Source organism: Pristis pectinata, chromosome 7 (assembly GCF_009764475.1).
Source record: "Pristis pectinata isolate sPriPec2 chromosome 7, sPriPec2.1.pri, whole genome shotgun sequence".
Classification (NCBI taxonomy): domain Eukaryota; kingdom Metazoa; phylum Chordata; class Chondrichthyes; order Rhinopristiformes; family Pristidae; genus Pristis; species Pristis pectinata.
The window spans coordinates 70,577,935-70,601,614 of NC_067411.1; the positions used below are offsets into that span (position 1 = coordinate 70,577,935).

The following is a 23,680-nucleotide window of genomic DNA, read 5'->3' on the forward strand; positions in this document are numbered from 1 at the left end:
TCTGCCCTTTTCCACTAGCCTGTCAATATCTTCTTGAAGGCTTTTACGATCTTCCTCATATCATGTCTCCAGGTCATCTGCAGATTTGGAAATTATGGCGGCATGGTAGTGTAGCGGTTAGCATAACACTATTACAGCGCCAGTGACCCAGGTTCAATTCCTGCCGTTCTCTGTAAGGAGTTTGTATGTTCTCCCCGTATCTGCGTGGGTTTCCTCCAGGTGCTCCGGTTTCCTCCCACATTCCAAAGACGTACAGGTTAGGAGCTGTGGGCATACTACGTTGGTGCCGGAAATGTGGCGACACTTGTGGGCTGACCCCAGCATATTCTCAGTAATGTAAAAAGAAGCATTTCACTGTGTGTTTCAATGTACATGTGACTAATAAATACATATCTTAAATATCTTACATCCAAGTCTGGAAGCTTCAGAACCACAGATCAGATGCTGCTCAGTCTCTTGCTGTTTTCAGCGCACTCAACCAATCTTTGATAAGAGATTTAAAAGAGTTTTGAAAAGAGTCAAGTAAAGACTGCACTTTGTGATGGTTAGGACCTCAGAAAGAGGATAGGGTGGAGCAGCTCTTCGGCACTTTAGGCTGAAAATTATTACTTAAACTTCAGCTGACTTCTTTTTCATTAGGTTCCCATGTCACTAAAAATGTTAAATTGTCTACTCACATGCATGATTGAATGTGGCAGTACTGTAGGATTTTCATCCAGTCTGTTGGTTGTGTGATCACATGGCTCTACAGCACATGGCTTTTGCTGCTTGGCATGTAGACCTGGGTTTGACTTTAACCAAGTGCCACCTCATTTTATAGTATATGCCTAATAATGATTCAGGCATACCCTTCAATGGTCCTAAATGAGTCCATGTCAGCACCCTTGTTTGATGGTAATGACAGAGCAAGCAGTATACTAGCTCATGTATTGTGGTGGAATACAACTCTGCTGCTACTAACAGTCCATAATACCTCGTGAATACCCTACTTTGAGCAACTAGATCCATTCTTAATACCATGGTGTAGGATCTCTTTAGTGTGATTACAATAGTATGCTAACTTCTGTAAATCTAGTCATGGGCAGATGCATCTTCAGTTGATGGATTGAAGGATTTTCTGTCACGTTGGCTTGTTTACCTTCTGCCTCAAGCCCAGTATAGAAGCTACTACCTTTAGGACTTGGAAAGTGGTGGTAATACTGAACTTAGTGAATACTTAGTAATACTTAGTGAAGGACATTGGAGTCCCCCCATCCTCTTCATTCTGTACCTTTGGTTCTCTCATTGGTCCTTCCAGTGGTTTTCAACATGAAGGAGCATTGATTGAACATCTGAGAGGACAGTAGGTAGTAATCCTTGTCCATGCTTGATCTGATACCACGATATGTCATGGGTTTCAGAACCGATTTTGAATCTCTCAACACCCTGCTGCCTGTGTACAATTGGACCGTCATCTCTGGTGGTCAATGCTGCCAGAGGGACAAGGCCCACACAGGGATGGTGACAGAGCAGATGGAAAGTTGGAAGGAATATATGATTCTATGAATATGATAATGTCGGTTATGGCTTGATTCGTTCTTCATTGTGTGGTCATTCCTTTGCTGTTCTAGTGCCTAGGTCTATGTATGGTGATCTATCTGGCCTTATATTTATTGTTTTCTGTAACAGTTTATTATAACCGAGTAAGTTCCTTGGCTATTTCAAAGGACAGTTAAGAGACAAGCACATTATAATGGGTCTGGAGTCACATAGAGACCTCAGGTGTTACTAATGCCAAATGCCCTTCCTTAAAAGCATTAGTCAACCAAATTGTTGTGTGAGAGTCTGGTAGTTTCATGGCCATTATTACTGATACATGCTTTTTATTCCAGATTTACTTAAACGACTGCATTTAAGTTCATCAGCTGTTATGCTAGGATTCAAAATGATGTCTGAATCATTGTTCAAGGTCTATATGTTACTAGCTGTGAAACACAGCCACAATAATACTATTCCCAACAAGCTGACCATGCATAACAACATTCTGAGCTTCCATGGCAGTCTGAGCTACCACTGCTCGTGGTGTAATGGAAGAAGTAATATTTACTATTACATCCTGCATCTTCAGTATAGACTGTTCAGCTTCATTTGTAGGACAACTGTCAGAAACCAATGGAAATGGGGACATTATAAGTTGTGACCCTGCAAAATTATTTGGGGTTCTAGAGCTCCAAAAATGAATAACCACACTGCTCAATGCAAGACACAGAGGAAATTCTTTGAAATAGCAGATCAAAGTACCACCTATTCAAGACAGTTTTCTGTGAGATGCCATGATAGCTAGCTGCTGTTATGGTACATAAACAACAGAATTTCTGAGGAGCAAAAAAAAACTGCTGGAAGAACTCAGTGGTTCAAGCAACATCTATGAAGGCAAAGAGATGGTCGACATTTCAGATAAAAACTCTGTATCAAGGTCCTGAGACAGGGTTTCAGCTTGAAAGTTGAGTTTTTCCAGTAGTTTGTTTTTTGCTTCAGATTCCAGCACCTGCAGTTTCTTTTGTCTTTAGAATCTCTGAGGATTTTTGCCTTTTTTTATCAGAAATCAAGATGTTCCATAGAACTATGTCAGGGTGTTTTATTAAACTTTTGTCTTTGAAGAGTACTTCAGGCTTGATTTCAATTTCAGCCTGCCTGCCTCAGCCTAGCAATTGTAGTGGTTGAAGCTATGCCAGCAAAGCTGGATCAAGATATTTAATGAAGGCATCTGTGAATTTCAAGTTCAGTTTGAAATACTGAGAGAAAGGAAAAGCTCATAAGGGGTGTGTGCCTTGTGCCATTTCACCTGATTTTCTGCATAGTTTCTGCTAGGTATGCAGAGTTAAAATTGTGATTTCCTATCCTATTTATGATATATGCTGTTTATTGGAAAAATCTTATCTTGACTGCTTATGAGGCAATATTTTGTGGTGGTATTGAAAATTGTCCTTGATTGCTTACACTAAACAACACATACTTGGTGGTGGCTGCCTTTTGTAATCTACCTCATTTTGGAAAGAAGAATGAAAATATATTTTTAAAAATACTGTGGAAAAACAATGTGTTGTTTAGAAGGATCTGGGAGTTTTTGTACACAAAATACTGCAAATCAATATGCAGATAAGGGAACAGATTCAGAAGGCAAATGGTGAATCCATTTATATTGCAAGGAGGCAGGAGACCAAGAGTAAGTCCTCCAATTGTGCAGGGCTTTGATGAACCCACATTTGAAATAAGTGTGTGGTTTTGGTTTCCATGCACATTAAATTGTTTACCAGATTGACTCCTGCAATATAGGGTTTGTCCCGTGAAGAGAGATTTAACAGGATGGGTCTATAATCACATGAATTTGAATGGGTAAGTAGTAAGAGATGGTTTTCCCCACCTGAAGTGTTTTGAGAATATAGTTTCAGGATAAGAGGTCAGCTATTAAGGTCTGAGATGAACAGAAATTTCTTTGCACATCTTTTGAATTCTCTACCTGAGAGAGCAATGGGTGCTGACTTGCTGAATAAATTTTTGGACTCAAAGGTAATCAAGGGATATAGAAACACAGCAGCAAAGTGGAGCAATAGAAAATCAACTGTGATTTTATTGAACGGCAGAGAAGGTTTAATGAGCTATGTGGCCTAATCCACCTTCTATTTCTCATGTGCATGTATGGATAAAGGACTCTGCTCTGCCTCTTTTTTGCTGTCAGAGCAACCCCACAGTATTTCTGGGCCTATGTTTAATAGATGAAAATATTTGCATTGATGGATGAATCTGATTCTTATTTGTTGAAAGTAGACTTTTATTTCAAGTTAATCAAATTACCATTCAACTTAAATGTTACCAAAATGTTTTTCATCAAATTATCCAGCTTATGATTAGCTCTAAATATCACTGTGTTATAAAACTTATGCTAATATGATATTTAAAATACAGAAAGATAAATTCAGTTTTAACTCAATAAAAAATAGCTGGTTTATCTTTGAATTCAGAAACAAAATGATTAACATGCCTGGTGGTTTAATTAAGCCATTAAAAAAAAGCCAAAAAAAAACCCTGCAGATGTTGAAAATCTGAAATAAAAAGAGGAAATAATAACCAGTTCTGGCAGTACCTGTGGAACGAGAGACAATTAATGTTTCAGACCAATGAATATGCTTGATTTTTTTATTTTTCCTAGGTCTGACGAAAGGTCATCAACCTGGAATGCGGACTTTGTTTCTGTCTCCACAGATGCTATTTCCTTTATTTCTGGTTTAATTATGCATACTGATTAACTGTTAAATGGTAATTAATATTTCAACTAATGTCACATTTGCAGTAATGCAGAGATGCAGTTTTGCAAGATTCTAGACCAGATGTGGAACCCTCCTAAAGGTCTTTGGCGCAAAATTTGCCCTACAATTTATAGTTCCAACTGAGCTGTAAGCTCTTGTGTGGACAGAGGCATGATAGATTAACCCCACAACACATTCCTGGAGATAATGTTGGTGAGACTCACAACTGAATAACCAGTCAGAAGTTACCTAAAGTGGAGTAACTGTTTCATATGTGTAACCCATTAATAGACATGAAAACTTTGTGAAGAACTGCTTCAATTTACTTCATTCAGGAATTTATGGAAGGGGCAAGAATATCATTATATGAGATGAGTGGGAATTGAGACAAATATTTTGGCTATCTGGCCTCAAGAAGGCTATCTTTTATGTTGTCTAGTGCCACTATGACAAGAATGTATAGCTGTTCTTCATTTTGAGAATCAGTGTGTTTTGAAAATCAAGAAAGCACATGGATGAGTAAGAATCAAGGGGACAACTTGTTAAGCTTTGTTTTTGAGTTTACCTCCCCAAATGTTGAGCCTATTGTAAAGTGTTTGGTGACATTGAGATAAAATGACTTGTTTGACCTTGGATATATATGTGAAACTTAGAAAGATATGCTTCATGAGGTCATTCTTAAGGATGAGGTTTGAACCTAGAGCATGAATGTTTTCTAATATCTGTGGCATCATTCAATGTAGGGTAGACTTTCCATGGCAGAATTTCAGTGAATTTTGACTACTGAAGGAGCCCACGCCAATCAGAGTGGAAGTGAAATCCCGTTTGGAGCCAAACGAAATCTAAAGTGATAGAAGCAATCATGCAGGCGGTTATGTGGGCAAACTGTCTGTGGGATGGAAGATTTTGGTTGATCCGATAAGAACTCCGCCTCTCCGCAATCCCACAAATTTGGAATAGAGCAACTTACCTGCTTTTGGTGGCTGACAACAATCTCTTTAGGAATGTTCTGATTGGTAGCAAAACTGATACCAAAGTTACCTGAAATGTTTGCCTTTGAAATAGGGTTGTGGAAAATATTTAAAATATGGAACGCTGTGGAGGTGGGAACTCATGGCCACATTCTGTTCATCTACTTACATCTTAAATTGTTGATAAAATTTAATTTATTGACATGGAGCTCACATGGATATTGTAATAAATCACTGAAAACCCCAGCCCTGACAAATTACATGCATTTGTGTAATCCTACCTGTTATGATTGCATCACACATAGAGAAACTCTGCTGTAGGCTCAGTCAAAGTTTACAGGATTAGGAAGAACTCAGGCCAATGTGAATTTGAGAGCTCTAGCACATCTGTGATTCCTCCCCATCCACAGTTGGAGAATCTGGCGACTTCAATACAAGCCTGTTATCTTGCAGTTCAATGAAATTTACAAGTCTACACCACTTTAGTGAACAAATCTGGGTGCATGCTGCCTCCTTTACAAAAGCTGAGTGCTTCAAACGACCAGTAAATAATGCGAGTTTCTTATTTTTGAGGAATGAGGTCCCCCTTTGGAACTAGACCTCCAGATGGACTCCATTTCTGCTGTGATTGTGCAGGTGCACCTGCTGAAACCTTCCTGGAAAGGTTGGTCCAAGGCTGGGTGGAGGCATAGTTAGATCCCAGTCTAGGACCACTTTATCAAACACTTGCTACGAGCATGCAATTGTGTACATGGATGGCACAAATTTAGGAGAGCTGCTCTGCAGATAAATCAAATAATGGCCCAACCTAGTTATTCCAACAGAATTTTGGCTTAAATGTGCACCATTAAATGAATGCTACAGATCATTGCATAGCATGTCAACAAATATTTTAAACACTGTTGTTTGCTCATTGCACACTTTCCAGAGGAGGCAGGACTATGAGGCAATGCGATTCCATTGGTGCCCATCAACAGATGCTCCTTGGAACAATGTGACATGATTTCCCATGCAAATGTATAAAGGAGGGGTGCACATGGAAGAAATCCATCCTGTGTGTAAAAAAACAGAAGATGCCAGAAATTCTCAGTGGGTCAGCCCACATCTGTAGGAAGAGAAACAGAGTTAATGTTTCAGGTCAGAGACCCTTCGTCAGAACTGGGAAGGAGAGGAAAGAAGCTCGTTAAACTGCAGGGAGGATGGGGGAGGGAGAATATCTCTGATAGGGTAAAACTGGAGTGACCATAGGGATAAGCTGTAAATAATGTTATCAATGAGAACCCCATGTGTGAATGACATGAGGTTAGCAAGGGTGAATTATAACCGGAATTGTCTGATAGAACTTCCACTGGTTGGACTTCATTCTGGAGTTGAATGAATTTTCAGATATACTGTATGGTGCTGGGAAAAACAATAAGTATCTGGATTTCTAGGCCCATATCTTTCAGAAAATGGTCAGTATTCCTCCATTACCAGCTATCCTTTAACGTACCAAAGGTGGCGGTCCAGTAATATATGTAGCAAGGGAATTTGAGTACAGGAGCAAGGATGTCTTGCTGCAATTATACAGGGCCTTGGTGAAACTACACATGCAGCATTGTGTGCAGTTTGGATCTCCTTACCTAGGAAATAATGTATCCGTCATAGGATGAGTGCACTAGACTGATATAGCATCCTTAATGTAGAGAAGTGTCTAAGGATGGTAATGGCAGCAATGGGGTGTATCCGTGATGCCAAGGATGTAGAAGGGTTTGTTATCATATGCAGCGTTTCAAACAATACATATAATACAACCATAACATCTACCTCTTGGAGCAGCTTGTTGGAAAACTTGGTTGATAATGCTCCTATGAAATGACTTACGAAATTTTACTGATTGCAAATGCGGTATAGATGTCAGTTGTTGCTATTAATATGCTTTCAAATATTGTAAGAAATAAATTATTATTTGAATGGAACAAGAAGAAAAGTAATTAATGTATTAGACTGCTAGAGGTTATGAAAGATAACAAATTATTATTGAAAAAGGTATTGACATTATTTTAATTTTTTTACAGTATCTAGGCTGTATAGAAGTGTTACGGTCAATGCGTTCCCTTGATTTCAATGTAAGGACACAGATTACAAGGTAAGGTACTATTTTAAAAATGTATTACTCAGTTATTTCAAATGTAATTTTTCAAATCTTAATCCTGGTCGTAATAACTTTGTGACTTAAAAATAACATCATATCTTCAAGAGATTACAGTATATCTGAGAAAAATCATATTGGAACCTGTATGATTTGAGTAAATACTGTGAAAGCTTCCTCAATGTGTCAAGCTGTATGTCAGTCTTTCAGACATCTCAATGATCTTGTACATTACTTACACAGAGAGTCTTTGATTTATTTACAATATGCTGCTTAAGGTGAAACATGATCAAGTGCTTCAGAAAGAGATTGCTCCCTTGCAGTAATTTAGTGTTCAGACTGTGGTCTTGCCACTGACAAACTAAATTTATGGGAGTGGGTGGCTTCTTGTCAGTTGGAAAATGGAGAGCTAAGTTGCAATGCAGGAAACATTTTTCTCTTTGGTTGTCCAATGAAACTACAAAAGAGTAATATTTATCTGAAAGACCTGATTGTATTTTGATTGGAGTCAGTTAAGGGCCCAGTTGTGGGGAGTTTCTGACGGCAGGGTTCTGGGTGGGGAGAGGGAAGACAAATGGTGACACAAGAGACTGCAGATGCTGGAATCTGGAGCAACACACAATCTGCTGGAAGAACACAGTGCGTCCAGCAGCATCTGTGGGAGGAGAGGAACTCGCAACATTTTGGGTTGAAACCCTGCATCAGGACAAATGGTGGTCGTGGGTTATGGTCATAGCAGTCTGTAGATGTTGGCTGTTGGATTATTAATTGCAGGGTAAGTGGGAAAGGAGAAAAAATGGTGGTCAGGGTGTCTAATCTCAGGGGGAAGCTGATGATGATTGGGAGGAAGATCCTGGTCCAGGTGAGGGTGTAGGGAGAGATTGTGGAGGAATAAGTTGCCTGGGTAACTTGTTGGGTCTGATGGAAACACTGACGACATTAAGCATGTCTGACTCCTGCCTCTTCTGGACCAAAAGGAGCACTATAAAGACAACTCATAGATTTAACACATCTGCAAGGTTTCCCAAGGCCAGGATACCTGGCTGACTATAGTTAATAAGACAGATACCGTTAAAACAATCTCTCATTGAAATATTTGAAAGACCGACCCACTTCGTGAGAGTAAATTGGCCATCCAGCTCTTATCCCATCTCTGCTAAAATCAGATCAGTTTCAGATAAACTTTGTTCTTGCTTCAGATGATGTGCTTTTTTAACCCCCAGAGAAAACCAAACTCACACATAGTAAGTTTTTGAAGATGGAAGTAATTCTGAAACAGGCTAAAAGGTCAAAATCTGACCATTTCTTAAAATAAAACTAAATGGTATGTTGATAGAATGTGCAGCATAGCAGAATAGAAAATCTAGAAATATTGTTGTGCATTACTTGATTGCATTTTATCAAAGCACAATCGCCAATAGTGCACCTCCTTAAATTAGCTGTGGGTCCTCTGTATATGAAACACATAGGCACAAGGCTGTCAGATGTGTCAAATGGCATGAAATGCAGATTTTGAATCTAATTGAGCATGTATGAGGCTTGTGAATGGTGGTCTTGGATGCTATTGCAAGTCTAAACCGCTCAATGTCTGCTTAGGCTGTAATCAAAGAACCATGGCCTTATTTGGTTTTCTGCCAGGATCTCAGATGCATCTGTCATCTTTTAGGTAGGTCCTCCTCTAAGTAGTACTTTTAATATTCATTCCCATCATGTCTTCATCTTCTCCACCTCCCACCACTCCTCATTATCAACTATTGAACCAATCCCAGCTCTGCTTCTGAGTCCGCACCTGTCCAAACCCTATCTCCATTTATCTGCTAGACCAACACCCCACTATACTGTCAATGACTGATCAGTTGTCTGTCCGACTTCCAACCCCACTTTGATCCTCTCTTTGACTGGGTCCTGCACCCCCCCCCCAACAAACCTTGTGCCAGTTCTCCTAACCATCCCCACATTCTGATTTGATACCAGCTCCTTCCACACAAGGTCAACAGTCTACCAGCTTTGCAATGACTGGAGGTCGTGGATTAAAGTCCTTTGTGGAGTTGAAGTTGGCAAGGTATCTTGTGCCTTGTGTGTGATGGAATTTTGGTGCTGGGGGACGTGCACAAGACAGGTGTGTGCCACCCAGTCAGTGCAGCTTCAAAGTGCCTTTTCAAACCATGTATTTAGCTCGTCAAGATTGAACAAATGTTTGTTCCCATTAGTTTAGGTCTACTCTCTTCATCTTTTTAAAGACATTGTATTCTTTTGAACTCTCATCAGCTGTTTATGGAAGTAAGCTAACTTCTAACCTTCTTCTGTAGAAAGATTTTTATTACATGCCTTTCCTATGTTTATATTAAACTTGTGTTCTCTCATTACCATCTCGTGGACCAATAGAAGCAATATACTTGACTCTCGATTATCTAGGGTATGGGAAACACACAAAATACAAAAGATAATACAAAACATGTTGAAAGAAATTAAATCTATTGCATAGTTCTTACTTTATTATGTATGCCGTATGACTCAAGGATATTTATCAACAGAGTGATTTGGTAGCGCAATTGAGTAAGTTCTGTATTTAAATGTGCAAACAGCAAAACAGCAGGTGATCCCTGGGGCTTCATCAGGGAGAGGGATTATCTGCCCTGGAACTCCCACTGGGAGAGAGATTGCTCGGCTGGGGCTCCAGCTGGGAGAGGGATTCTCCACCCTTGTGACTCCAGCGGGGAGAGAGATTGTTCACCCTGGGACTTCAGCAGAGGGTCAGGTACGTGGGCAATTGTGTCAGGATGGCAGAAGGGGAGGCACTGTAGAACCACTAATATTATAAACTGCTATGGCATAATCGGTATCATTGTTTATTCAGCCATAGTCTTCTGTAATTTTTAACTGATGCAGTTCCAGTTTTAAAAGCCCTAATTTGAAAAATATCTCCATTCATAAGTGCACTCATTCATTTTTGGTATTTTTCGAGCTTGTGTGAGCTATATCATTCCCTATTGCTTTTATATCCTGCCCAACACACAGTGCATCGTACCAACTGTACCCAAACATAAGCATTGGATAAGTTAAACATTATCTACTTATGTTTATAATTAATGTATCTAAATATAAGATCAAGAATGCATTTTGCTTACTTCTAGGCCTTATTTGCACTATTTCATTTAATGAAATGTGTGTCTGCAATCAAGATCCCTTTTCCTCCCTGGTCCATTTCAGATCTTACTGTTTAAGGTATATTCCTTCCTCTGTTCTTACTTGCAATTATGCTGCATTACATTTATTATCATTAACAATGTTTGCCAAGCATCTGTCCATTCTACTAGATTACATCTGCTGATGATAACCCAATTTGGTATCATCAGCAATTTTCAATCTAATTCCTACAGCTTTCAAATCCAGATAATTTATACATAAATTAAGTAGTAGGACCCATCCCTATAATCTCAGCAGATCTTAGCAGGCATTCAAGTAACCAAGTTCTGAACTCAAATCCATGTTGGGCAATGCAATCAGTGTTTCGTGACACATCAGTGAAACATTAAAGGTTAGGAATTGACGAACACTAATAAAACACTATCAATATCCTATGTAGCAGACACTCTAAATGATGTCATATTGGATGATACTTAAGCTATTGTGTACTGTAAATAAATGAATTTTCATTCTTCATAGCTTGGTATTAGGGTATTTGTACTTGCCAAGACTGACTTTACAGTCATTTTTTAAAATCTCAATAGCTATCTGTATTTCCATATGATGCTGAATTTTCTCTTTGACTTCCTAACCTTAGTTAAATTAAGTTAATGAAGCTGCCACATCTAAAATGTTAACTTGCTGTTCACTCAACAGATGCTGCCTAACAGTCAGAATGTTTCTAGCATTTTCTGTTTTTGCCTTGTCAAATGCACAATTAAAAAAGAATCTTCTATCAACCATACATGCTAGGAAATGGTAAAAAAAAGGAACCATATGAGCATGGTATAACCAGAATATTTGGGCATTTGATGAAAGGTCATTGATCTGAAATATTGACTTTTTCTCTCTTTGTAGATGCTGCCTGACGTGTTGACTATTTCTAGCATTGCTTATATTTCAGATTTCCAGCCTTGTGTATTGAGGATTGATTGAAAAGAATGTACCAACATATCTTTACAACCTTTATTTCTAGTGTTGGCTGCTTCCTTGGTGATGCACCCTCTACACCATAATAACTTCCCAGTAAGTCTGGGGAAAACACATTTATGGCTGTAAGCAGCTTCTCATCCCTTTTGGCCAATGTTACAGAGACAAAGTTTGAGGAAATTTCTGCCTGTTTGCCTTAAAATTTCTTGATAATTCCGGCCTGCTTAGACTGGAGTAGAGTGGACCTTGTCTTGTTTTGGCCTGATTCATTATTCCAGAGGTAAAAGAGAAAAGGGACCACAGACAAATGAAGCAGGAGGTTACTAGAGTCATTTCAAACACTAAAAGAAACAATTAATCACATCCACACTATTCGGTGCTGTTTGAAATGAGTGTATTGTAGTCCTGAACTTATTGGTGCACATGATATACGCCCTACATTAGTCACCACTTAAAAAAATATTAAACTCTACAATATTGTGGTAATTGATCTATGTTGTTTATTGATAAACCAACGTCATATCAAATGTTATACAGGAATGTAATTGGTAACATTATCAGAAATCTATTCAATATCTTTTCATATGCAGGGCTTTGATAAGCTAACCACAGGGTTATGAAATCTGCATATAATCAGATGATGAGTCTCATTTTATTCTCTCCTGAAGATAGAGAGAAAAAGTCTTTGGGCCACCCGTGATGCCATATGCAAATAATATCCATTTTTTTAAGAATTGTAGAGATTCTTAGGAAAAAACCCATGAGGCAAGATAACATAATCTTTATCATTATTCTAATTATATTCATAAACTCAGTACCATCCCCTATTGCATGGTCTATGGCACAATGAAATATTTTCATAGAGCATTTAGTTAATACATTGCATTGCCTGCAGCATAGAGTTAGTGAGCGGGTTTGATTTGCCCTGTTAATCTTTCCTTACCATAATGCTTTTCTTTTTCAGAGAAGCTATCAGTAGAGTGTGTGAAGCTGTACCAGACACCAAAGGGGCTTTTCGAAAGAGGAAGGTATCCCACCAATTCTTTCTTTTTATATTTGCTTTGACCATGAAAGAAGCTAATTTTGCAGTCTTTTCAACGTGTGGTAGCACCAACTCATTGGTCCTGACTGTTAATTCCATGAATTTTTGCTTAGTATAGGGAGGATGCCCTCATGGACAGTGTAGCTTAGAATGATAGGTCTACAACATTATTGTCATCATTCCATGACTCACGTTTCCATTAGGAATGTGAGATTCTGGAATTAGAACTACCATTAGATTTTTGCACCCAAATTATTGAACTTGGAAATCCATTTAATAAGACACTTTCTAATGATTTTTTTCCCCTCAAACTCCCACTTGCACACAGGAGATGTTGCAAAACATGAGAAAAAATTATTTACAATTCCCTCCGCCCTTCCACTGAAAAATGTTCATGCTCTGTAAGAAGGAACTTACCTAAGGAGAAAAGCAATCTGAAACAATATGTCATAGTTTGGTTTGCTCCCTTCATCATCCTCTGATTGCAGCGTCCACTCTTCACAAGATGCACTTGTCAAGGCATCTCTAGCAGCACCTCCTAAGGGCACAGCCTTTAAATGGAAGACAACAATAGCAAATACATGGAAACAACACTGGGCCACCCACCGTTGTCATTATTAGATGAAAATTCTGAATCTTACAGCCTTACAGAATTATGGGAACTCCTTTGGTCACAGACTCCACAGCTCAAGAGGAAAGTTCACCATCACTTCCTCAAGTTCAACTAGGAAGGAACAATAAATGCAAGCCTTGTCAGCAATCCTTACATCCTGAGAAAATGTATAGTTCATTTTATGTTTTACCAATTATTAAAATAAATAAATGAAATGTTAATTTATGATTATATTTGAAAAGCAGAAACTAAATAAATCACAGCAATTTAGGATAAGTTATGATATATGCAATTCAAAGTTACTTTTTTAAGTGTCTCCTGTCAATAAAGGTTTGGCTAATTTTTTTCTGTGTGACTTGCCTCAACAGCCACCAAGTAAAGCATTGTCTAGTATACTTGGTAAGAGTAATTTGCAGTTTGCTGGAATGAACATCACTCTGAATATTTCAACTAGCAGCCTTAATCTAATGACGCCTGACACAAAGCAGGTAGGCAGGATTAATCCAGATTTGTACTGGTTTGTTAATGTTAAATCAGCACAATAATATCTAGCTATTATGTTGTGTTATACAATAATATTTAGCTGATGAGGGGTCTCGATCCGAAACGTCAACTCTCCATTTCCCACCATAGATGCTGCCTGACCCACTGAGTATTTTGTGTGTTGCTCCAGATTTCCAGCATCTGCAGTTTCTCTTGTGTTTCAATATCCAGCTATTTAATAGTTAAATCATATCAATGGACATTGTGGAAAATTCATATTCTGGTTCAAATCAATTTGGGAATTTGTCTCCCATTTTTAAGAATATAACATGCATACATGTGCAATTGGTATTTACTTGATGTGTGAAATATCTGGTGGTGTAACAGTCTTAATGTAAACAGTCTTCAGAAAAGGATGTGACCATCTGACATTGTATTCTGTTGGGGGGGCACTTGTGCTGGATATTTGTCTAAGCTACGTTACACAGTTGGAAGGTGGACTGGGGAAGATATATTTCTGCCTAAAGTTTTTTTGGTATAATGGAGAAACAGTAATCACTAGAAACACTTAGATGGTCAAGTAGCATGCATGGAAAGAACTAATAATTTAATGTTTCATGCATGGACCAGAAAATAGTTTGCTGTTAAATTATTTTGAATATGTGTCAAATGAACTTTAGTATTCTAATTGTGGGGGATCTGGAATTGGAATTGGAATTGGTTTATTGGAATTGGTTTATTATCGTCACATGTCCCGAGGTACAGTGAAAAACTTGTCTTGCATACCGTTCATACAGATCAATTAATTACACAGTGCATTGAGGTAGTACAAGATAAAACAATAACAGGGTGCAGAATAAAGTGTAACAGCTACAGAGAAAGTGCAGTGCAGGTAGACAATAAGGTGCAAGGTCATAATGCGGTAGATTATGAGGTCGAGAGTCCATCATACTAGGGAACCATTCAATAGTCTTATATAATAGGATCTCGTGCTTATTACTCAAATTCTATAATAAAACTGAACATTCTTTTCATGGAATTGATGTGACTTTTGCCAAAGCATTGCCAGCCCTGATGAAGGTTATTATGCTTAGCACCATGTGGATCTCTGTAAGAAACAATGATGGAATTCTTTAAACAATTGAACATGCTGGAATTCATTCCCCACGTAAACCTATAAAAAATGTATGTAATATTTGAATATAAGAAAAATGCTTTGTTATAAAATAGTCAAGGTATTGATTTCGTCAGGTATGGATTTTTTTTCTGAAAATGAATACTTTAAAACACGTGACTAGAAATTAGATGATTTCTAAATAGAGTCATACAGCACAGAAACAGGCCCATCAGCAGACCATGTCTGTGCTGACCATCAAGTACCCATCTATACTAATCCTATTTACCAGCACTTGCTACATTACCTTCTAGGCTGGCAATTCAAATGCTCATCTAGATACTTATTAAATATTGTAAGGGTACCTACCTCTACCACACACTCAGGCAGTGCATTCAAATCCCAATCATTCTCTGGGTGAAAACAATTCTTTCTCAGAACTCCTCTGAACATCATACCCTTGCCCTAAACCTATGCACCTTTGGTTATGGACATCTCTGCCATGGGATATAGGAGCACTAAATCTGAGTCATATTGTTTTCCAGCACCTATTCATGTCTGTGCAAGTTGGATGCAGAATTGGATTAAAATTAATCTAAAATTGTGCTGTGTTTTCTGCATGCACACTTATTTTCTCTTGTGAATGTGTGGTTCAGGATGATGAGAGGCTCAAATCCAACCTCTGGACAATCCATTCCTGTCTTAATTGATGCACAGTCTTCAGGCTGTAAAACAAATCTCTCTGCCAAGGGACATAGATGCTGAGAGTGCATTTGCTGCTGACTCATTTGAAGTGGACTGCAAGGGAAGGTGTACAGTTTACCATCATGGACCTTCATGTTTGTGTTGATGAGATTGAGTGGAGCAGGTGCCAGGAAGGCCCTCAGAGCAGAGCTGAAAAGGAGGTGGCAGGAAGTGGCTGCTAAAAGAACTTCCTGCAGTGATTTGAAACAGAAAAGTTTGAGAAGATAAAGTTCCATGACCTCCCCAGATATGTCAAGGTTAGCGCTCTGACACTTAAAGCATTACCTCACAAATGCAGTCTTGAAACAGATACGGCTGCACTCTACACTCCCTCACACCTTGAGAAGGACATACACATGCACTTGCAGACTTCCATAGCTACCATTTCTCCAGTTGGTATCCTATACTCCTTACTGCCTTAACCCTTTTTGTCCCCTCACACAATTTAAATCACATATCCACACAGTCACAATTTAAGCAAGAAAATGCTGTCACTTTGATCTTAGCTTTCTCATTTGTCTTGCAGGATAAGATATCTTGCAACTGCTACCTATCCAGGAAAATCAGAGAGTTTCTTCCAGTCCCAAGACACACCAGGAGGAAAGAGAGATGCTGCTTTTTACAGGCTTTGTGATGACACAGGTCATCATGTTTGCTGCAGCTGAGGATGCTGTGGGTGAAGAAGGTATCAATGTATCTACAGGAGCTTTATCATGCTTCCTTCTTTACTAGTAATCAGTGTTCTGTCTTTGTATATCTGCTTGTCACCTGGGCACTCTGTCAGCTGTGCCATGTACCAGCCCTTCTCTCTGTGTTTATTATTGCAGTGTCTCAGGCAGCTGGCTAGCACACATTTCCTCATCATGTGCAGGAGCAAGATTCCACTGAGGTGGATGAAGAGGAGGAAGATGGAGGAGGATGAGGAGGATATCTCATCATTATGCCTGACACCACCAAGTGCCATCAGATACCAAAACCATTGGAGTGAGGAGGTGGAGTTGAACGTGCTAGATTGGAGGTGCACACTTCTAATGAATGAACAAACATTTGGTTGACATTATTAATGGGCTTCAGTTAAGCCAGATGGATAGGAAAACTAGTGTGCTATCTCCCTGGAGTCAAAGGTATACATCAGTTCTGCTTCAGAGGACTTGGATGAGGGCTAAGTTAGGTGTGCATGTATGAAAAGGCTGATGTGGAAGCATGTGTTAGGATTTGGTGTCTGACATCATGTGAGAAATATCAAGATTCATGGAGGAATCCTCTACTCTCTCACAGTACTAAGAGGAGCCCAGAAGGCATACCTCAGTGTCAGCTAGCACTGATGTTCCACAGCTAATCCATCAGCTTTCTGTGTACACGTAGCCACAGGTAGAGGTTATCCAAAATCTTTGTGCCTCTGGGAGTTCCAACCTTCCAATCAGAGCCCAACTTGCTGTCCCTTGGGAACTGTCTACTGTTTTCTTCGAAAAGAGATACCACCTTAAAACAGATTGCTGCCACCCTAGAATAGACTCCTGTTCTTCAAGAGCAGAGGGCTAACAGCCAGGAACATAATGTTGCCATCATGGAACAGTCAAGGGGTCTTGATAATTGGTTTTAGTGCTGCTCTTGTAATATTGATGGCAACTTTATGAAATAGTACACAGAAGACGCAGAGTTTGTTATCTTCCCTGTCCTGGGTTAGTTCCAGTGGCATTGTGGATTTTGAAAATGTCATCATCTCTTTGGATGTCAGCATCTATTCTTCTGCTACTGATGTTCAGGCAATGCTTTCTCTGGTGTCCCACTACCAGCTTAATAACCTGAAATGCTGCAGTTGTCAGTGGGATTTTCCGGTTCCAGAGCTGTCCATTGTGACTAAGAGACAAGCAGATATGCAAAGACAGAATACTTATTGCTGCTAAAGAAGGAAGCATGGTAAAAGATCCTTTAGGTATTTTGGTATCTTCACCATCCTCAGCTGCAGCATGGTTTATGGCCTGTGTCTTCCCCACAGCCTGGTGTTTCTTTGGGACTGGAATGGCACATCTGATTTTTTTTTGGGAGAGGTAGGTGTTGCAGGTCACCTTATCCTGCAGTCTGCCCATTAGAAAGGGAACAGCCTTCCAGAGGTCTGGCTACAGCCTTTGGAGCTAGGATAGGCTGAGGCTTATGGGGGCAGTTTAGATGTAACAGGCTGGTAAAATGAAAGTGGAAGGATTTCACTAAGAAAAGCAGAAGTGGTATCAGATCATTATGGAGCTAGTAATTTTCCTTTGATGTTAAATGCCTGAGATTTCAGTTCATTAAAACTTTTTTCAAGTCATTCCAGTCACTGTTTTGTTCATTCTACGCAAACTCAAGAAAGACCTTGGCATTCCTCTGTAATAAGGAGGTGGATTTGGAACATGGTAAAGGGAATGAGTTGTCTGGCACATTTATCTAAAGTGATCAGTGTCAGGGAACTTTCCCTCTGTCTGTTGCAGCCGTTCCTTGACTTACAAAAGGATGTGTTCTGGGAAAACATATGTTAAACAAAAGTTTTTGGATCAAATGAGTTTGACAAACTGCATGAAAAGAATTTTGGTACAATGTATTCCTATGTACAGAGAGTAGTGCATTTTTAATGACAAATAGTTTCATAAATTAAAGACATGTACCCCAAAGAGTCAATGATGTTATAGTGAAAATTCATAAATCAAATTTTTGTAAATAAAGGAATTCATGTTTTAACAATGATTTATTCTGAGCCAGTTGCAATTTCTTCTTGACCTTTATTTTTTCAGAGTTATAATTCTAAGTACCTTCCCTTGAACCTGAACTGCCGGTAAGGCTTTCTTGGATGTAGACAACAATGGATTAATGTTCTAGAGGTGAAGACATGATGACTAGGTAGTACAGTGACTTGAAGACATAAGATAAATAGAACAGAGTGCTCACTTACATTATGTTGAGCATGCTTTAGGTTTCCTTCTCACTTAAAGGTCAACCGTTTCAGTCAGATAGATGAAATCACTGTAAGTGATCCCTTGACTGGGAAATGAAATGTTTCAATATAATGAGCAGCCTTCAGGGGTTGAGAAGCAGATGTAGCCCATGGATTTCATTTGGATTTCATGATCTGTGAAATAGGGACTAGAACTCACAGATGCACCAAGGGAGAGAAAACCACTAATGATTGCAATGTTTCACCTAGTGGACAATATGCCTGATAAACTCCAGTGACAAAGAGTGATTCAGGTGAGTGCTGTATTGTTATATTAAATTCATCATGGTTAAATGTTATTGTAGTAATACACAGGTTCTTTTCAAACATTTTAAACTGTTGCAAAGAAACATGGATGTTTTTCTCCCTTGGTGCATCTGTTCTCAGATCTAAACAATTAACTTTACACAGACTCGTTGGGCCAAAGGGCCTGTATCTGTGCTGTATTGCTGTCTTGCTCTATGACTCTATGAGATGAAACCCTCAGATGTTTTTAAGTGAAGAATTTTTGTAGTCATAGGGTTATAGAGTCATAGTCATGGAGATGTACAGCATAGAAATGGGCCCTTCAGCACACCATATCCTTGCTGACCTCTTTGTCCATCTACACTAATCTCATTTGCTAGCAGGTGCATTGATCATTTGTCAGCACGTGCATTGGCTGACAAGCTGGGGCATCTACAGCAATGTCAAGGAGCAGGGAGGAGACTGGCACCAACCTTGCACAGGTCTTTGTGTTGAGGTTGGAGCCCAAGTTTTCCAGTATGGAACTTGGGCAACTCCATTTATGGACCCAATCTATTTGCAGTAATTGTTGGTTGAAAACTCAGTTATAATCACAAAATTAGAGAAAAAGGTATCCAGTCTTGAAGAAGTTGAAGAATAGACTTCTACCATGAGAGCACAGACTGCTACTATCCTGGCTATGGTTATAGGTTTTCAAAGAGGAATCCAGGGAGTCAAAGCAATCTGTCCTCCAACAGACCTCTAAGATAGCTGAGATTCCACCTTTGGGTCTATGTTTTGTGGAGTGCAATCTCCTGCTCCTTCTAGGATGATATCATTCCACTTTGGCTACAGTTCTAGTGCCTTCACTGTTGCCCAGCACAGTTGCTGGTCATGCCAAAGTGATACAGCCAGAAGCTGAACTTCCTTGACACAAAACTGCCAGAACTCAAGCTCTGAGGCCATCTGCAGTCTCCTTCATTTAAAATCAGCAGAATTCTACCAATTATGCTGCAACATCTATGGTGGCACAGGTTGTGAGCACTAGGACAGGCAAAGACAAAGAGAACCAGGGATAGACATAAAGGTAATTAGCTGACATTTCTGTGTAATATTGGTATGCTGATTTTTAAAGTTGATTTGACATGTTTATTTTCTGTTGAATTTGTTTTTATTTTATTGCTGGGTGGAGGCTATGATTGACAGAGGCAGAGGGAACACAGAATATGAGACTATGGGTTAAAAGAGAATTTGGAATATGTTTGCTGGTATCACAGTTGGAAGAAATGTTCATTGACTGCCCAGCAAGAGAATGTGTATCTTGATAACCTTCTCCTATATCTTCTCCCTTCTCCTTCCACTCCTCCTCCTGTTTTGCACCTGCTTGCTATATAGTTGATGGCAAAGGCTGTGGCTTCATGGTGACGTTGTGCAGCTGACGGCAAACCTTGACAAATTCAACACATTGCTGAACTTCTTCCCTACTGTTGACTAACCTTCAAATTGCTCCTTTTCCATCACAAGCACTAATCTTCCTCCTCTCTTGATTGCCAGGGACTAGCTCCAAGGATCACCTACCAGGAGGTAGAAGCACAAAATGAAAGTGAAGCCCTGCCTTTAAAGTCAGCAAGACCTCTGTGCCTCTGGTCTTTGATGATTTGTCGATTTCACCTGAATCTTTCCTTCCTTCCTGTAAATTTCATGGTTGTTATTATGGAGTGGTAGAAGAAAGAAAGTAAAGACCATCTGAAACATATTCTAGTGAAGTTTTGTGTGATTTTTACATTCTATAGGAAAATCTGAGTTGTGAATGATTCACATTTTTAAAAGATGGTCTCATGAACAACAAAATGTTAATTCCCTCAGCATCATCAATCTTTCTTTTTCAATCTTTTTATTAGTTTTCAAATTAATACAGATTAATATATCAATGTTTATACATGTAATACAAAGAGATCAGGAGAACAATCATGACAGGGATAATCATAAAGAACAATAAAGTATAAAAAAATCTGTAGATCCAATGATCTGTTAGTGAATGAATATAATATATCAATCTAATTACAGAAAGGATGTAACTGCATTTGAGAAAGTATAGAGAAGCTTTTTGAGGATGGCTTCAGGAATGGAGAATTTTAGATCATAGAATGATTGGATCGCCTTGGGCTATTTAAAATGGAGAAGGCTGAGAGAAGGCTTAATTGTGGTGTATAAAAGAATGAAGGACCCAGGCAGAATAGAAAGGAAGGATCTCTCTCCCTGAACAACGAGATCAAAAACCAGGATGCTTAAATTTGAAGTGAGTGGGAGAGTTGAGGAAAATATTTTTACCATTGCAGAGATAGCAGTCTATAACTCACTGTCTGAATGTGTTGTAGAGGCAGAAAACCTTGCTATAATTTAAAAGTACTTGGGACTCGTTTATAGTTTAAAAGTACTTGCTATCATGGATGATGAAAAGATGGAGGGCTATGTGGGAGGGAATGGTTAGATTGATCTTAGAGTAGGTTAAAAGGTCGGCATAACATCGTGGGCTGAAGGGCCTGTACTCTGCTGTAATGTTCTATGTTCTATGTACTTTGAGCTCCATAACCTACATGGTTACAGAATGAGAGGCAAAATGTGCAAATAAGCTGGCAGGCTCTTGTTTGGTTGAATTGCCTGTGCTATAACTTTCTATAATTCTCTGAAGTATAGGACTAATGAACTGTTTTTGGGATAGCAAAATCAAAGTACTCTAGAAAAAAGTGACAAATTCTTGTCAGTTAATGCATGTTCTAGTGAAATAATTATCTTACAAAACATTCACAAATAACTTTTTTCAGTATTTTAGATTAATGGAGGTCATTTTCAAGTTCTTTGAATATTGGGTGGGGTATAGAGATCTTGGTGATCAGAGAGGAAAGATTGCATAAGAACTTCTTCAATCAGTCTAACTTTTATAATGTCAAAGATCTCAGTATGAAGTTTGCTGTGCAAGAGCTGGTAGTGCATGGTCAAAGAGGAAATTTAGTGCCCTTAAAGGATTTATGGGCCCACAATTGAGGCTTAAAGCAGTCTTTGAGCTGAAACATTAACTCTGCTTTAAAATGTTGAACACTTTAAACGTTAATTTAGTTTTAAGGTACAGAAAGAGGGGGGAGGGATAGAGGGCACAAAGGGAATATCTCTGATAGAGATATCTGATGGATGGTTGCTATGGGAATAAGCTGTTAATGAAGTTATCTGATTGATAACTTCACCAACAGCTTATCCCCAATTTATCCCCAATACTTTCAACCAGATAACTTCATTAACAGCTTATCCACTCAACAACTTGGCCTCACTCTATCACCTATCCGTCCTTCCCCATCCTTCTGCAACTAACTTGTTTTCTGTCTTTCCCAGTTCTGACAAAGAGTCCTCAACCTGAAACATCAACTCTGTTTCACTTTCCATAGATGTTACTTGAGTGTTTGCAGCATTTTCTGCCTTTGTTTCATATTTTCAGCATCTGTATTTTCATCAACCTGGCCCGGCTCATGTTGAATACACAAAGCAGCAAATGCTGGTGTCAGTCATGAACCTCGAAAGCTGATTTTTGTTGTTGTTGCTCACATCAATATATTCTGTGGTACTTTTCCAGTTTGTACAGGGGTTATGTTTCCTGTCCACCATAACTATAAACTTATCCTCAGTTACTTGTCTTAAAGACTCATTTTTAGTAGTGGGTGGATGTTACACTGCCTTTGAGACTTGGTTCCACTGAATTTGAAGTTGAATTTTGGAAGCGGAGTATAATGCATGCCACGACTGTCTGTACACATTTAGCATATGACCAAGGTGGAATTTTGGTGGGGTCACATGGCAACCAAAAAACAGGTGTCATAGCTGAATTTCTAAGTTATGTTTTTGGCATCAAGGGTTTTAGTTTGCAGATATTCTGTGGATGTATGCAAGGTTTCCAATTTCCAATTTAACCCCTTATTTCCTGGGTGCTCACCAGAAGGACATGATTACTTTTGGCTTTGCTTTCACTCAGTAGTATTGTTGCTGCAATAAAAAGTGTGCTGAGTTTTGCTGGATAATGGGTGAAGGTAGAGGTAGAAGGCAGAATATTTGGGTACTCCTTTGCCTGGGACTATTGGATTACATAAAGCAAGTTCAGGGTGGGAGGGTTGTATCAAGGGATCTTAATTTTCAGGCCACTTAAATTAATGTTGTGCAAGGTCCCTTTACAGATGTCATCTGCACCTCATTTTACTCCTTGAATTGCAGCCAAGCAATGAGTACACCCAGGTGCAAGACAATTGCCAAATGGTAACTTATTATGTATGCTGGGATTTGCTTCACACGAGCCATGGTGTCCCACTCTCCCACACAATCTCATCATTTAAAATTCCCTTTTATCAAGCAATTATATAATTCCTTTTACTGTTTCTTACTTTCCATTTATACCTCTGGCAGATTTCTGTGGGGTGGCACAGGGGAGGTCACAGTTGATATTACTAGTCCCAGCCAGCTGACAGTTCATCAGTACATCTTCCAAAGCACTGCTCCTCACATGACGCAAAACCACTCACGTCAATTGTGATGACTTATAGGCAGGTTCCTGCCTTTTTAAAAGATTCATGCTGTGGAGTTAAAAATGCACAGCGTGTGAGGAAATCAGAAACTTCAGCTTTACTGTTCAAAACTCTGTCCCCTTGCCAATGTAGCTCACCCGTGGACTCGACAGGGAATACGTAACTGGGATGTTATGTGCAGAAAAATTAGTTTCAGAAAGAACACTAGTTTCATAGTGAGAGAATTAATTGGTAAAGAGGAAGTGTAATTACTTTTTTCCCACTTTCTCTTTACCAATTAATAGCTTACCATTGGATTAGTTATAGGACAGCTGCCTTGGTGCTTTGTTGTAGATGTATAAGAAAGATTGGGAGAATGGAAAGAGCAATAATCCAAATCATCTGCTGAGAACTCAATGAAAAGTTTGGTTGAGATGTTACAA

At 39.0% G+C, this 23,680-nt stretch overlaps 1 protein-coding gene across 1 annotated transcript in view; it reads left to right on the top strand.

The window, feature by feature from the left end:
• The window catches only part of shc3 (SHC (Src homology 2 domain containing) transforming protein 3), a 100,088-nt gene that overhangs the window by 40,070 nt on the left and 36,338 nt on the right, over positions 1-23,680 (top strand). The window contains exons 2-4 of the mRNA XM_052019889.1: positions 7,315-7,385; positions 12,469-12,532; positions 13,528-13,647. Of these exons, the coding sequence (XP_051875849.1) occupies positions 7,315-7,385; positions 12,469-12,532; positions 13,528-13,647 (255 nt within the window). The remainder of the gene's footprint in view (positions 1-7,314; positions 7,386-12,468; positions 12,533-13,527; positions 13,648-23,680) is intronic.